General features: G+C 44.8%; 1 protein-coding gene across 1 annotated transcript in view; it reads left to right on the top strand.

Moving 5' to 3' along the window:
• Window positions 1-14,635, top strand: part of LOC141117053 (cathepsin K-like) — a 74,373-nt gene that overhangs the window by 9,640 nt on the left and 50,098 nt on the right. The window contains exon 2 of the mRNA XM_073609644.1: window positions 11,912-12,038. Within this exon, the coding sequence (XP_073465745.1) occupies window positions 11,916-12,038 (123 nt within the window). The 5' untranslated portion in view covers window positions 11,912-11,915. The remainder of the gene's footprint in view (window positions 1-11,911; window positions 12,039-14,635) is intronic.

The raw sequence follows: 14,635 nt of genomic DNA on the forward strand, positions 1-14,635 counted from the left end.
TCACACTGCATGACCATTATCAAAGACACCATGGGATTATTATAATAACAATTACCTATTATAGACATTGGGTAAAACAATAAAACTTGTACGATTCTGATATCCCCAGCCCCCCACCCCACCCTGCACCTTCCAAACCTGGTGCGAGCTTCGATCCCGAACTGCCAACAGGGCATAAACATTGTCCAACCTGCGGAGAAAAGGTTATATCTTGACTGTGTTTGGGTGGCAGTCACTGTGTTAAGGATATTAGTGAACTCAGGAATCCTAAGCAGCATATACAGTGCGGCCAAAATCTGTACGCTCCGTTTCAGGTGGTAAACTGTGGTACGTGGGGCGAAAATACGCTGCGTACCGTTGCACATTTCAGGACTCGACTCACCGCCCTTGGTGAGTACCTTTAGACATAAATTCGCTCCGTCGGTTGCAAATGTGGACCTTACTTTGCAGTTTAAGAGTAGGTAACTGAGGTGTGTCGCCAGAACAGGGGACTATAGGAAATCCGTTGATGGGATTATACTTGTTGTGTCAGGGTGAGAGTCTCGCGGGTTGCAGCCTGTCGGGGTCTCCAAGAGAGGTGTGTGGCTGTGATGCTCGTAGGAGTCCGCCTGTACAGTAGGTATATTTAGGGACAGGTCTAATCAAAGTGAAGCTAGTGTGCAGTCTCCCAACATCACAGGATACTAAGCAAAAGAAGGGAAGGGGGGGGAGACGGACTGCCCATCCTGTAGATATATATATAGAGTTTCGGATTTTGAGTTGTTCCGTGTGGAAAGTCAGAATATAGTAAGGTGGAAGACCCTAAGGGGTCGCACATCAACCCAGGGGCGGAAAAGAATATTAGAAGACAAAACTTATCTGTGGGCTTCTCTCTGCTCCAACCAGGCGATAGCGGCCTCTGGATCCTCAGAGAAATGCGCCCTGTCCTCCCCCTCTACACGGAGGCGGGCCGGGAAGAGCATGGCGTATTTGATGTTCTTTATGCGTAGGCGCCTTATGAACTCCATGAATGTGCGTCGTCTCCGCTGTACCTCCGCAGAAAAATCCGGATAGACAGCTATCATTTTGTTTCCTAAGGGGATATTACCCTTCACTCTGCTGAGACGGAGTATGGCATCTCTGTCTCTGTAATTCAGAAATTTTGCGATGAACGTGCGCGGGGGGACTCCAGGTGGTGGCAGTCTGCCCGATAAACGGTGCGCACGCTCGACCACAAATGTTGGGGAAAAAGATTCTCTCTCATATGCATCACAGAGTAGAGTTTCCAGGAACGTGGGGGGGTCTTTCCCCTCTGCCCCCTCAGGGAGACCAACAAATCTGAGGTTACATCTTCTGAGGCGATTCTCAATGTCATCTTGCTTCTGAATCAGTTGGTTCACTTGGTGCTGCAGCTCAGATGTTGTGTTTTGCAGGGGGGGGAGGGAATCCTCCACATTGCTCAGCCTGGTCTCAGCCTCAGTGACTCTGCCCTTTAGCTTCTGGAAATCCTGCCTTACCAGTGAAATGTCCACTTTAACTTCTTCAATCCGCGCTGTGAGGGAAGTCTGGCATGCTGTGATTGCTTCCTGACATGCTGATATTGCCTCCAGCACCCTCACTGTGTCTGTTCCGGCGGGAGGCTCCTCTTCCAGCGCGGCGGCGCCATCTTGGCTGGAGGGGTCCGTGCCTTGCCGGCGGTATTGTTCCAGCTTTGCGGCCGCTGCAGATGCCTTCTTTGTAGGTGACATGGCCCTGGTAGGTTGCCGGTTCGGTGGTGGTATGTTGTGGATTGAAGTTAGCTGTTTAGCGGTCTCAGGAGTTTGCATAAGGATCAATAGCCGGCGGAGCTCTGCCTATCTGCGTCCTACTTCATGCAGCTCCAGGCCACGCCCCCGTAAATGTTTTATTATATCTTTTCATGTGACAACAGAAATTACAGGACAAGTTCTACTCAGAACAGGCCTCGCCAAGGTTTTCTTTGGGAAAAATAAACGCATTAGTGCTGCCAGCATTGCTGCAGAGGTTGAAGGGGTGAGGGGTCAGCCTGTCAGTGCCCAGACCATACGCCGCATACTGCATCAAATTGGTCTGCATGGCTGTCGTCCCAGAAGGAAGCCTCTTCTAAAGATGATGCACAAGAAAGCCCGCAAACAGTTTGCAGAAGACAAGCAGACTAAGGACATGGATTACTGGAACCATGTCCTGTGGTCTCATGAGACCAAGATAAACTTATTTGGTTCACATGGTGTCAAGCGTGTGTGGCGGCAACCTGGTGAGGAGTACAAAAACAAATGTGTCTTGACTACAGTCAAGCATGGTGGTGGGAGTGTCATGGTCTGGGGCTGCATGAGTGCTTCCGGCACTGGGGAGCTACAGTTCATTGAGGGAACCATGAATGCCAACATGTACTGTGACATACTGAAGCAGAGCATGATCCCCTTCCTTTGGAGACTGGGCCGCAGGGCAGTATTCAAACATGATAACGACCCCAAACACACCTCCAAGATGACCACTGCCTTGCTAAAGAAGCTGAGGGTAAAGGTGATGGACTGGCCAAGCATGTCTCCAGACCTAAACCCTATTGAGTACCTGTGGGGCATCCTCAAACGGAAGGTGGAGGAGTACAAGGTCTCCAACATCCACCAACTCCATGACTGCATCCTGGAGGAGTGGAAGAGGACTCCAGTGGTGAACTCCATGACCAAGATAGTTAAGGCAGTGCTGGAAAATAATGGTGGCCACACAAAATATTGACACTTTCTTGGCCAATTTGGACTTTTTCACTTAGGGGGTGTACTCACTTTTGTTGCCACCGGTTTAGACAATGGCTGTGTGTTGAGTTATTTTGAGGGGACAACAAATTTACACTGTTATACAAGCTGTACACTCACTACTTTACATTGTAGCAAAGTGTCATTTCTTCAGTGTTGTCACATTAAAAAGATATAATAAAATATTTACAAAAATGTGAGGGGTGTTCTCACTTTTGTGAGATACTGTGTATATATATATATATATATATATATATATATATATATATATATATATAACATATCCTGCACATAGGCCAGTAGGAGAGAGGAGCGGAGCGCATGCGCAGTAGGGTTCCTGGCGTGAAGCCGAAAGGCTACTCTGCCGGGTTCCCTTTCTCGCAATGGAGGCAGCATGCACCCGACAGCTAATGGAAACATCAGCTGCGGTGCCGAGATCGCTGGACTCCAGGACAGGTAAGTGTCCGATTATTAAAAACCAGCAGCTTCAGTATGTGTAGCTGCCGGCTTTAAATTTCTGCAGCGGTGGGCAGACCTTCGCTTTAATGTGACTTTTCCCATAATAAGACTGGGACTTTCCATTTATTCATAATTATTAACTGGATAGCCAACATTTTGTTAGGCCTATAATCCAGTTTAGAACCAGCAAGCTTATTAAGACTGGGACTTTCCATTTTTTCAAAATAATTCTTTGGATAACCAACACTTTGTTAGGCCTATAAGCTGCTTTAGAACCAACAGGCCTTTTGCCTTCCCCCATACTGACTTGCCATGTAGCCCTGTACTCCTGTTTGACCCTACCAAGCAGTTGGGGTATGGAGAGATGGGTTGTGTGTCATGGTTAATCTGACACACTCCCACCTCCCTCCCAGAACAGTAAGTGTGCCTACAGGTGACATAGGCAAATACTTTCCAAAGCTCCCGCTGTCTCCCAGAACTTGGGTGCTGACTGAAAGGGAGCTGTCCGTGCTCCAAATCCGCAGTAAAAAGGGTCGCTGGTTGAAATCCCAACCACGACACTACCTGGTACCTGGAGTTTGTATTTTCTACCTGTGCCTGTGTGGGTTTCCTCCCACACTCCAAAGACACGCTGGTAGGTTAATTGGCTTCTGTTTAAAACATTGGCCCTAGTATATGAATGTGAGTTGGGGACCTTGGATTGTGGGCTCCTCGAGGGTAGGGACCTATGTGAGTGTGTGATGTATGTGTGGAGCGCTGCGTAAATTGACAGCGCTATATGGGTACCCTAAATAAATAATAATAATAATAATAGATGAGCATCTTAATGAGACACAATGTACAGGGATAGGAATAATTGTAGACACGCACCCACACTCACTCAGGTTGAACTGGATGGACTGGTGTCTTTATTCAACCTTAATAAGTATGTAACTATGTAACCGTAGAATGTGCGGATACATGCTTACAGCTGCAGACAGAGCCGACTATTTCCAGCCGTCATTGAGTCGTACAAGCTGAGCCCCCCCCCCATATTTTGGAACATGTGGGATCCTGCACTATACTTGCCGCACCATGGCTGATTTAGGACGTGTAAATTAGGCCTTAGCATGATGTTAGGTGTTTACTTTGAGTGAAGGTCTGCTTTGAAGTATATCTAAAGTCACTGCTTTTTTTTTTTTTTTTGCTTTTTTTTTATAGTTTTGAATATAGTAGGGAAGGATTAGAACCTCTGTTAGATTTTTTTTGCAGTCTGTGTCCCCAATGGCCCGATTTCTCCTGATGACTGTTATGCCCCGTACACACGGTCAGACTTTGTTCGGACATTCCGACAACAAAATCCTAGGATTTTTTCCGACGGATGTTGGCTCAAACTTGTCTTGCATACACACGGTCACACAAAGTTGTCGGAAAATCCGATCGTTCTAAACGCGGTGACGTAAAACACGTACGTCGGGACTATAAACGGGGCAGTGGCCAATAGCTTTCATCTCTTTATTTATTCTGAGCATGCGTGGCACTTTGTCCTTCGGATTTGTGTACACACGATCAAAATTTCCGACAACGGATTTTGTTGTCGGAAAATTTTATCTCCTGCTCTCCAACTTTGTGTGTCGGACAATCCGATGGAAAATGTCCGATGGAGCCCACACACGGTCGGAATTTCCGACAACACGCTCCGATCGGACATTTTCCATCGGAAAATCCGACCGTGTGTACGGGGCATTATTGGGAGAGAAAAAGAAAGGAAATAAAAAATGTCACCATAAAAAGGAATAGTGGGGTAATCTCATACCTCCTAACTTTCTGAGACTGAAAAGGAAACGATGTAGCAAGAAGAATGAAAGCAAAGGCCACACCCCTACCACGTTCCCAATTACGTGGACTATGAAGAATTAATATGCAAAACAATTATTGGTTAAACAAATGTCAGTACTTTTTCTTTATTCTGGCTGTTCATATTAAAATACTATTATTTACAGGTTGGGTGAAATCAGGGCTCCCAACTGTCCCTGATTTCGAGGGACTGTCCCTGATTTGGAACAATGTCCCTCTTTCCTCCTGATTTGCCCCTCATTTTGGTCTGATTTATATAGTTGTATATAAAATGCAATACTTATCTTTCAAAAAGTGTTTCCCAGTGCTAAACCTTTCATCCAAGTTCTAAATTGCTGCCTTTGTAAATTTAAAAAGCCAGTATAAAGGAATACTAGTGGTTAAAAATACACCTGTGGGTTTAACTAACCTTTTTTTGGGTATAATTCTCCTTTAATTGGTGTGGCGGAAGGGGGGTCTATGCCTACATACTTTTGCTAATAGGTGTCCCCCGTTCCAATCTCAAAAGTTGGGAGGTATGCTCACCACCACCCCTCGACCTTCCTCCCCAGAAGTCCTAGCCTAGGGGGTTTAAACGAAGCATTGCGCACCGCACCAAATAATGAGTGTGGTCTAGGCAAGGTGAAAGGTTTATTTACTTACTTTTAAAAGTACAATTTTAATAGAGGCCTATACATGAGGCCAAAAATGAGGAACAACTAAGGAAGAAAGAGAAACTTGGTCCCAAAAGAAGGACTGTCCCACCAAATGAGGGACAATTGGGAGCTATGCAACCTTCCACCTGATCTGGTGACAATTGTGAAAGAGTGGATTTCCCCTCACTTTGGAGAAATGTTTTCTTACTTCCTGTTAAGAATACAGAACTAAAAAAAAAAAAAAACCATAAAAGTTTTATTCTTCCTTTTCCAAAACTAAAATGAAAAGTTTCGGGTTTAGGTATACTTGAACTTGTGGGAACCCGCAAAATTCCATAATTTTATCATTTTAACAAAGCCAAGACCCTGTTTCAGACGTTGGCTTTCTATGGGGAGAGTCCCTGGTGGTACTCCTGGAACTCATTCTGAAGAGGTTGCTCTTTGGACTCCACAGTGATATGTGTATTTCTGGAAGGACTGTTTATTGGAAAAGCCGCACTGTGTCCTTTTTTATTTCTACATATTTGATACTGTATTTCAAGAGCCCTATAGTGGACTTTGCACCAGAGAGCAGCCTGAAAAACCCTAAAACTAAAAAATACACCCGAGACCCTCAGTTACACTAAGGAAACCCAATGTTTCCTAACCCAACTTCTTTGTACTGGGGTCATTCGGGTGAATCTACAAAGGAAAATACCTGTACATTTGTTTTCTGATGTAAAGATCAGCACATTTTCCAGGTGCCAAATGAACAATATTAAAAGACAAGTTCTATGTGGTGTTCTGCCAAATCAAGTGTAGCACTACCCCCGCAGGGGCTGCTGGTAGCTGGCTCCCCTATTCCTGCACAGCCAAGCAACAAGCATTTTCCACTTTCATCTAGACACAAGAAAACAGTCTCTGAACTTGGTTTTGTTGTTTTATTAGGGATAATAACTTGGATGGGGTAAAGGGGTTTTGGGATGCCCAGCTTGGGCGAAACAACAAATGGAGACAACTTCCTTCCTATGTAAAAAATCCTGGACTGTTTTCCTTTCTGGACACCATCTGTCCTTAATGATCAAAACAGAAAAAGTCTCTTGAGGACTAGGAGCTCTCAGTCCCCTTTAGATTATAGCACAGTATGTTGTAAACTGCATACCGGAGTATCTCCTCTCCTTTATAGAACTGCTACCAGCTCTATTGCCTGCAAGAACTACCAGACCTCCTGGCTGCTTGTCCACCAGCCCACCTGGCTGCTCCGAAGATCTCCCAGGGCAAGGGAAAGGAAGGGTTAAGCACAGCTCTGTCCTCCTGAAAGCTTGCCACTTGTGGCAGTCTCTCCCCTTGTGAATCCCTGGGTGTGCTGATGTACTCACTAGGCAAGTTTCCCTCTTAAACCAAACCGAGATGCTGACAGGAACTTCCCAAGCCAGCCTAACCCCAAGCTGGAGGCAGAGTCCCCCCCACTCAGACCCAGGGATCCCTCTTCAGCACTCCATTTTCTACCCGACTCCCATGCTGGCATCGGTCCCTCATATTTAAGGGCTGACCTAGCCACCTTGCCAGAGCATTCTGCCTGGGGATTGGTCAAGCTTACTCAAGTATTTTCCACCTGACTCCCATGCTATCATCACTCCCTAATTTAAGGGCTGACCTAGCCACCTTGCCAGAGCATACTGCCTGGGTAATGGTCAAGCTCACTCAAGTATGCAGATCAGTCCCTCCTGGCTTCCGCCTACTAACTTCTAGAAGCTTCTCCAAACTTCTAGATCCAGGGGGAGGTACCAGAGACCTGCCTCTGTGGAGCCATCCAGTCTTACCTGCAGTAACCCTGACCCAATTTCTGACTCACAATCTTACCATGAGTCATAACTTAAATTTGCCTGCACTAAAACTAGTAGCACACAAGAGGATGCTACACAATTAAAGTGGAACCATAGGCCAAAAATACTTACCATAGTTCCAACAGTCCAACACACATGAGATCCTTACCAGCATCTTCTCACCAGCTTCTTCTGGGTGCCAGTCTTTGGCTATCATGATTGTCTGGTGTAGGATGACGTCATCGCGTGTCAAACTCGCCCATTGAGATCAACGGGGCCACAATGCAACTGTGAGCCAAACTCTTGTCATGGCACGGTCCCACAAGGTAAAATTGCCATTACCACGAGTTTGAAAGAACCCTTAAAGTGTAAAGCAGCTTCTATAAATGTCTGATCACTTGTGCCAAAATAATGAAGTCCTTGTGCCAATGTTTCAATTTAAAAAATGTTTGAAAATATATGCCATTACCAGAGTGGTGTCAGTACTGTAGTGAGGAGAGGTGGACATCGATGGTCAGCACTGCAGCATGTAGTGAGGGGGATGTGTATGTTTGGCCAGTGGGGTGCAGCAATGAAGGAAGGAGAGGAGAAAATGTAGGATGATCCCAGTGGAAGATTAATTTTGGTGAGTGCCAGAGTAAGCATACTATAAAAATTGGTGAATTTTTGGGCATGCATCAGCCTTTGTTTATCCCCCTCCATTGGATGGCTGTTTCTGTGTGGGTTTTTTGTGTTTTTGGGTGTAGTCAATCGTCAGTCATTTTTGTTAAAGTTAAACCATCTGTTCAGACCTGCTCCTGGTAACTTCCTCATTCACACAAAATGCACAGATGTCAGCTGTATTCTTAGTTCGCCTCTAATGAAAACTGTCCCATATGTGCTAGAAATAGTTATCGAATCACTAAACCTACTCATTTCCTAGCATACATAGGTCACGAGCTGGTCACGAGCAGGCTTAATACCACATCCACTTTCATGTGAATAATTAGGAAGGGCCTGGTCACTTTTGTGTCATTGCGCATAATAACACACAATACCACAATGCATGGCAATGCACCTGATTTATGTGCAGTGCAATGCAGGGCCATTCATCATACATGGAGTCAGCACGAAAAAAGCCCACCGGTGGTTCGATTGGCAGAGACGCCCAAAGCGGTTGTTCAAACGATAGGCTCGAATCCTCTGTTTTAGTAAACTTCCAGTCACTTTATATCATTGAATAAAACGTGTTTTGTGGCTTTAACGCTTTAACACAAAAAGTGTTTTATTTAGTAAAATGAAGTCATTGGATGCTTTACAAAAGTAGATGCCCCACGCCTATCCTTTGAAAAACCACTTTGGGCACCTCTGCCAGCTGAACTACCGACTGTCTTTTTTTTTGCGCTGACCCCTTTTACCAAATTGTTCACCCACCTTACACTTCCTTCCAGTGAAAATACTGTGAGAGGAACATTGCCTTTTCGTTCACAAAGTTTTTGAAGTGAAAATAAATACAAAGCACTGAAAGGTATACAGTATCTCACAAAAGTGTGTACACCCCTCACATTTTTGTAAATATTTTATTATATCTTTTCATGAGACAACACTGAAGAAATGACACTTTGCTACAATGTAAAGTAGTGAGTGTACAGCTTGTATAACAGTGTAAATTTGCTGTCCCCTCAAAATAACTCAACACACAGCCATTAATGTCTAAACCACTGGCAACAAAAGTGAGTACACCCCTAATGGGGCGTACACACGGTCGGACTTCTCGGCTACAAAAGTCCGACGGACGCTGACGGACCAAATCCGGCGGACAATCAGATAGTGTGTGGGCTTCCTCGGACTGTCAGCGGACTTTTCCAGTCGCAAATCTGACGGACTTTAGTTTTGGAACTTGCTGCAAATCTTTACGTCGTAACTCCGCCGGACCCAGAAATCCGCTCGTCTGTATGCTAGTCCAACGGACAAAAACCCACGCTAGGGCAACTATTGGCTACTGACTATCAACTTCCTTATTTTAGTCCGGTCGTACGTCATCACGTACGAATCCATTGGACTTTTGTGTGATCGTATGTAGGCAAGTCAGTTCGTTAGAAAGTCCGCTGCAAGTCCGCCAAAAGTCCGTCGAAAGTTTGTCAGACGGGCTGTCGGACTTTTGTAGCCGAAAAGTCCGACCGTGTGTACGCCCCATAAGTGAAAATGTCCAAATTGGGCCCAAAGTGTCAATATTTTGTGTTGCCATCATTATTATCCAGCACTGCCTTAACCCTCTTCTTGGGCATGGAGTTCACCAGAGCTTCACAGGTTGCCACTGGAGTCCTCTTCCACTCCTCCATGAGGACATCACGGAGCTGGTGGATGTTAGAGACCTTGCGCTCCTCCACCTTCTCTTTGAGGATGCCCCACAGATGCTCAATAGGGTTTAGGTCTGGAGACATGCTTAGCCAGTCCATCACCTTTACCCTCAGCTTCTTTAGCAAGGCAGTGATCGTCTTGGAGATGTGTTTGGGGTCGTTATCATGTTGGAAAACTGCCCTGTGGCCCAGTCTCTGAAGAGAGGGGATCATGCTCTGCTTCAGTATGTCACAGTACATGTTGGCATTCATGGTTCCCTCAATGAACTGTAGCTCCCCAGTGCCTGCAGCACTTATGCAGCCTCAGACCATGACACTCCCACCACCATGCTTGACTGTAGGCAAGATATGCTTGTCTTTGTACTCTTCACCTGGTTGCCGCCACACACGCTCGACACCATCTGAACCAAATAAGTTTATCTTGGTCTTATCAGACCACAGGACATGGTTCCAGTAATCCATGTCCTCAGTCTGCTTGTCTTCAGCAAACTGTTTGCGGGCTTTCTTGTGCATCATCTTTAGAAGAGGCTTCCTTCTGGGACGACAGCCATGCAGACCAATTTGATGCAGTGTGCAGCCTATGGTCTGGCAGGCTGACTCCCCACTCCTTCAACCTCTGCAGCAATGCTGGCAGCACTCATACGTCTATTTCTTAAAGACAACGTCTGGATATGACGCTGGGCACATGCACTCAACTTCTTTGGTCGACCAAGGCAAGGCCTGTTCTGAGTGGAACCTGTCCTGGTAAACCATTGTATGGTCTTGGCCACCATGCTGCAGCTCAGTTTCAGGGTCTTGGCAATCTTCTTATAGCCTAGGCCATATTTATGTAGAGCACCAATTCTTTTTTTCAGATACTCAGGTAGTTCTTTGCCATGAGGTGCCATGTGGAACTTCCAGTGACCAGTATGAGAGAGTGAGAGCGATAACACCAAATTTAAGACTTAAAAGAAAAATCTTGCGAGCCACAAACGGACCAGTGCCTGCAGAATAAAATTGATGACAATAATAACCAGCTGCAAACGCAGATCACGTTTCATAACCATGCAGTGGTGAAATAAATAAATAAATGCGTTGCGCTAGAAAAATTATAATAAATAGTATCCAAAGTGTATAATCCAAATATAAATCTATAAGTGATAAATATAAATACCAATAAATATTGAACAATAATTCATAAGTGACAATCTGTGATGAAAAACTGATTAATAAAGTGCAGCGTGCATAAACAACGCTGGAACCAAAGTGCATACATAAACTGTAAAAGTGCACACTATTTCGAAAAAAATTGATAAATGAAAGTTCATATGTGATGGATGTAAAATGTCAAAAATATAACACAGTGTCCATCAGTGGTGTCATCCAGCATGCTCATCCAAAGTGTGTAACTGCAAAACCATGCTTCGGTGCACTCCAGTGACCCCCCAAAAGCTTATGCGCTCACCTCAGAGCGTGTGACACAGTAGCTAAACTTTGTCCACACACGCTTTGGAGCCACTCCTGGGCTCTATAATGAAGTGCAGGTGCCGATCTCCAGCCCAGCAATGGATCCTCTCACACAGCAGGCTGCTGTGTCTCTCTTTCTCTCCAAACACACAACTCCTCTGACATGTTCAGCTGAGCTGAGCTGGGTCCATGTATGCTGTACCGCTGGACACATGTAAATACACAAATGGAACATGCATCAAGCATATGGACCACTAAAAACGCAGGATCTTGCTGCTAGCTTCTGCCAGCAAGATCCCGTGGTTTACTTTGTGAAATAGGTATGTTCATCAAAATGAGCCCATACACTTAACAAAACTTTTAGATGAAATGTACATCCCCAAACATTCCAGGACATTGTATTCATAGCTGTATTCATAGTTGCGTGGGTGTTTTTTTTGTATTGTCTAATTCTGTAGAATTTATGACACATTAAAGAGGTGACTGAAGCATGGATCTGAAGGTGACTGAGCTAGAAATGAATGCCTTACTGATTTGGGAGTATATTGCTTTATTGTACAAAGTTGGGACTTTTACTGTGTCTACAAACAAGACTGGTTCTCTTTATTCTACTGATGTAATAAACAATTGTCTTTCTGCAGTACAATGATACTCTACCTCCTGCTTCTTGCTTTTCCTCTGTTGAAAGCTGGTCAATTCTGGGATGACACTCTGGACTATGAGTGGGAACAGTGGAAGAGGACGTACCAAAAACAATATAATGGACAGGTAACCATTTATTTACTGGAAACTCTGTTCTTGGGAAGAAGATTCAATTGATTGAGCTAAGACAGAGTGTAGCCCATATAAATCTATCATGTTTATTGCCCAGATTTGAGATTAAGTAGGGTTGGTTGAATTTATTTTGATATCTTGTATGGTGGCCACCTGCCAATCTTCCACTGTGGGCAAGACCCAGTAAGAACATAGTATAGGGGGTATAACTAGACATCACAGGCCCTAGGAGCTAAACATAAAGTGAATGTTAAGGCAGTGTAAAGAAGAAGTATAATCACATTTGGAGAATCATGGATAAATCCCTCAATAGACCAAATGCATGGTTCAAGTTCCAATCTGTGGCCTTCTACATTAAAATTACATTTTTACTTCTTTACATCTGTGCTGTGCTGTAGCTCCACCCCAGGCTGAAGCCCAATTTATGGGCATTTCTATGAGGCAGCTAGAGCACTGTAGCCACAATCCCCTCCCTCTGTATAATGGATTGTGCAGTGTTCTAGTTGCTGATGGGCTGTAGGATCAGTCAACTGCTGAAAAACATTTACTAACTGTGGCAGATGTTCCATGCTAGCTCAGCAATAGGGCCACGAATCAGAACAGGACCAAGTGCTATATGCACTTGGTCTTTCAGGGATTTAACCATAGTTCAGTGTCTTGATACTTCCTTCTTAAAGTTTAGCTATGGATAGAATAGGGAAAGGTTAGATCCTCTGTCAAGTTTTTTAATGAATTTTGGGGGCTCAGCATTCCCCCTTCATCAGGGCTATAAAATAAACTAGATATCAGTTGGACCCGAGCAAACCTGGAGAAATTAAATCCAAACCAGGGGGGTGATCTTTAAAAAAGGTGTCATGTCAGTGCAGCTGCCACAATCCAATAGTCAGCAAGGGAAATTCCTAAATCCATGCTAAGCCTACGGGCTTAACAAGAGAAAATTAAGCCATGCATGGAGGCCATTGACCATAGAGAAGGAGATACTGTGCTGGATGAGGTTTGAGCATGAGGTAAGTGTCAAGCTGGCCATTCGCCCGTAGAATTTTGTTTTAATGTACGGATGAGAATGTATAAAAAACGCTCGTCTGACCATTCAATGGTGCCTTCATGGACTCGACTAATTTTAAACAACTTTCTTTCTTCGAGTACCATGTCAATGTTTTGATTTTATGTTGAAAGATTCGACAAGTGATTGTATCTAAGACTAGTTCAGATTTTTCTCAGCTGGGGGTCAATTTAATGATAAGATATTCGTTCCTTCTCATTGGATTCAACAAAAATGTTCCATCCTTGTCCTTAAATGTGTTTGGTGATTGTTGAATTGTCCCCTTTAACTCTTAGATCAGGGGTCTCAAAACTTTCTAAACAAAGGGCCAATTCAGGGGGGGCCAGACTGTGGCCATTGGGAGCAGAAATTGTCCTGGTGTCAGTGGGAGTAAACAATGCATCTTTGTCAGTGGGAGAAATAGCGCCCCGTCATTGGTATCAGTGGGAGAAACAGTGACCCATCATTGGTGTCAGTGGGAGGAATAGAGACCCATCAGTGGTGTCAGTGAGACTAATAATGCACCATCATTGGTGTCAGTGGGATAAAATGTGCCCCATAATTGGTGTCAGTAAGAGGAATAGTGTCCCATCATTGGTGTCAGTGAAAGGAATAATGCCCCATGATTGGTATCAGTGGAAGGGATAGTGCCCCATCATTGGTATCAGTGGGAGGAATAGTCTCCCATCATTGGTGTCAGTGAAAGGAATAATGCCCCATGATTGGTATCAGTGGAAGGGATAGTGCCCCATCATTGGTATCAGTGGGAGGAATAGTGCACCATATTTGGTATCAGTGGGAGGAATAGTGCCCCATCATTGATATAAATGGAAGGAATAGTGCCCCATTATTGGTATCAGTGGGAGGAATAGTGCCCCATCATTGGTATCAGTGGGAGGAATAGTGCCCCATCATTAGTATCAGTGGGAGGAATAGTGCCGCATCATTGGTATCAATGGGAGGAATAGTGCCCCATCACTGGTATCAGTGGGAGGAATAGTGCCCCATCACTGGTATCAGTGGGAGGAATAGTGCCCCATCATTGGTATCAGTGGGAGGAATAGTGCCCCATCATTGGTATCAGTGGGAGGAATAGTCTCCCATCATTGGTGTCAGTGAAAGGAATAATGCCCCATGATTGGTATCAGTGGGAGGGATAGCGCCCCATTATTGGTATCAGTGGGAGGAATAGTGCCCCATTATTGGTATCAGTGGGAGGAATAGTGCCCCATCATTGGTATCAGTGGGAGGAATAGTTCCCCATCATTGGTATCAGTGGCAGGAATAGTGCCCCATCATTGGTATCAGTGGGAGGAATAGTGGCCCATGATTGGTATCAGTGGGAGGAATAGTGTCCCATCATTGGTGTAAGTGGGAGAACTCATGTCTCATTGTTGTTGACAGTAGCAGAGCAGTGTCTTGTATCAGTGAGAGGAAAAGTGTCCTAATGGATGGATAAAGACAAGCAAAGGGCCACAGTTTGGAGACCTTTGTCTTAGATAATCAAGCAAATATTCTGAAAGCGGCAATTTTGGAACAAAATTCTACA

Source organism: Aquarana catesbeiana, linkage group LG13, assembly GCF_042186555.1.
Source record: "Aquarana catesbeiana isolate 2022-GZ linkage group LG13, ASM4218655v1, whole genome shotgun sequence".
In the NCBI taxonomy this organism is placed as follows: domain Eukaryota; kingdom Metazoa; phylum Chordata; class Amphibia; order Anura; family Ranidae; genus Aquarana; species Aquarana catesbeiana.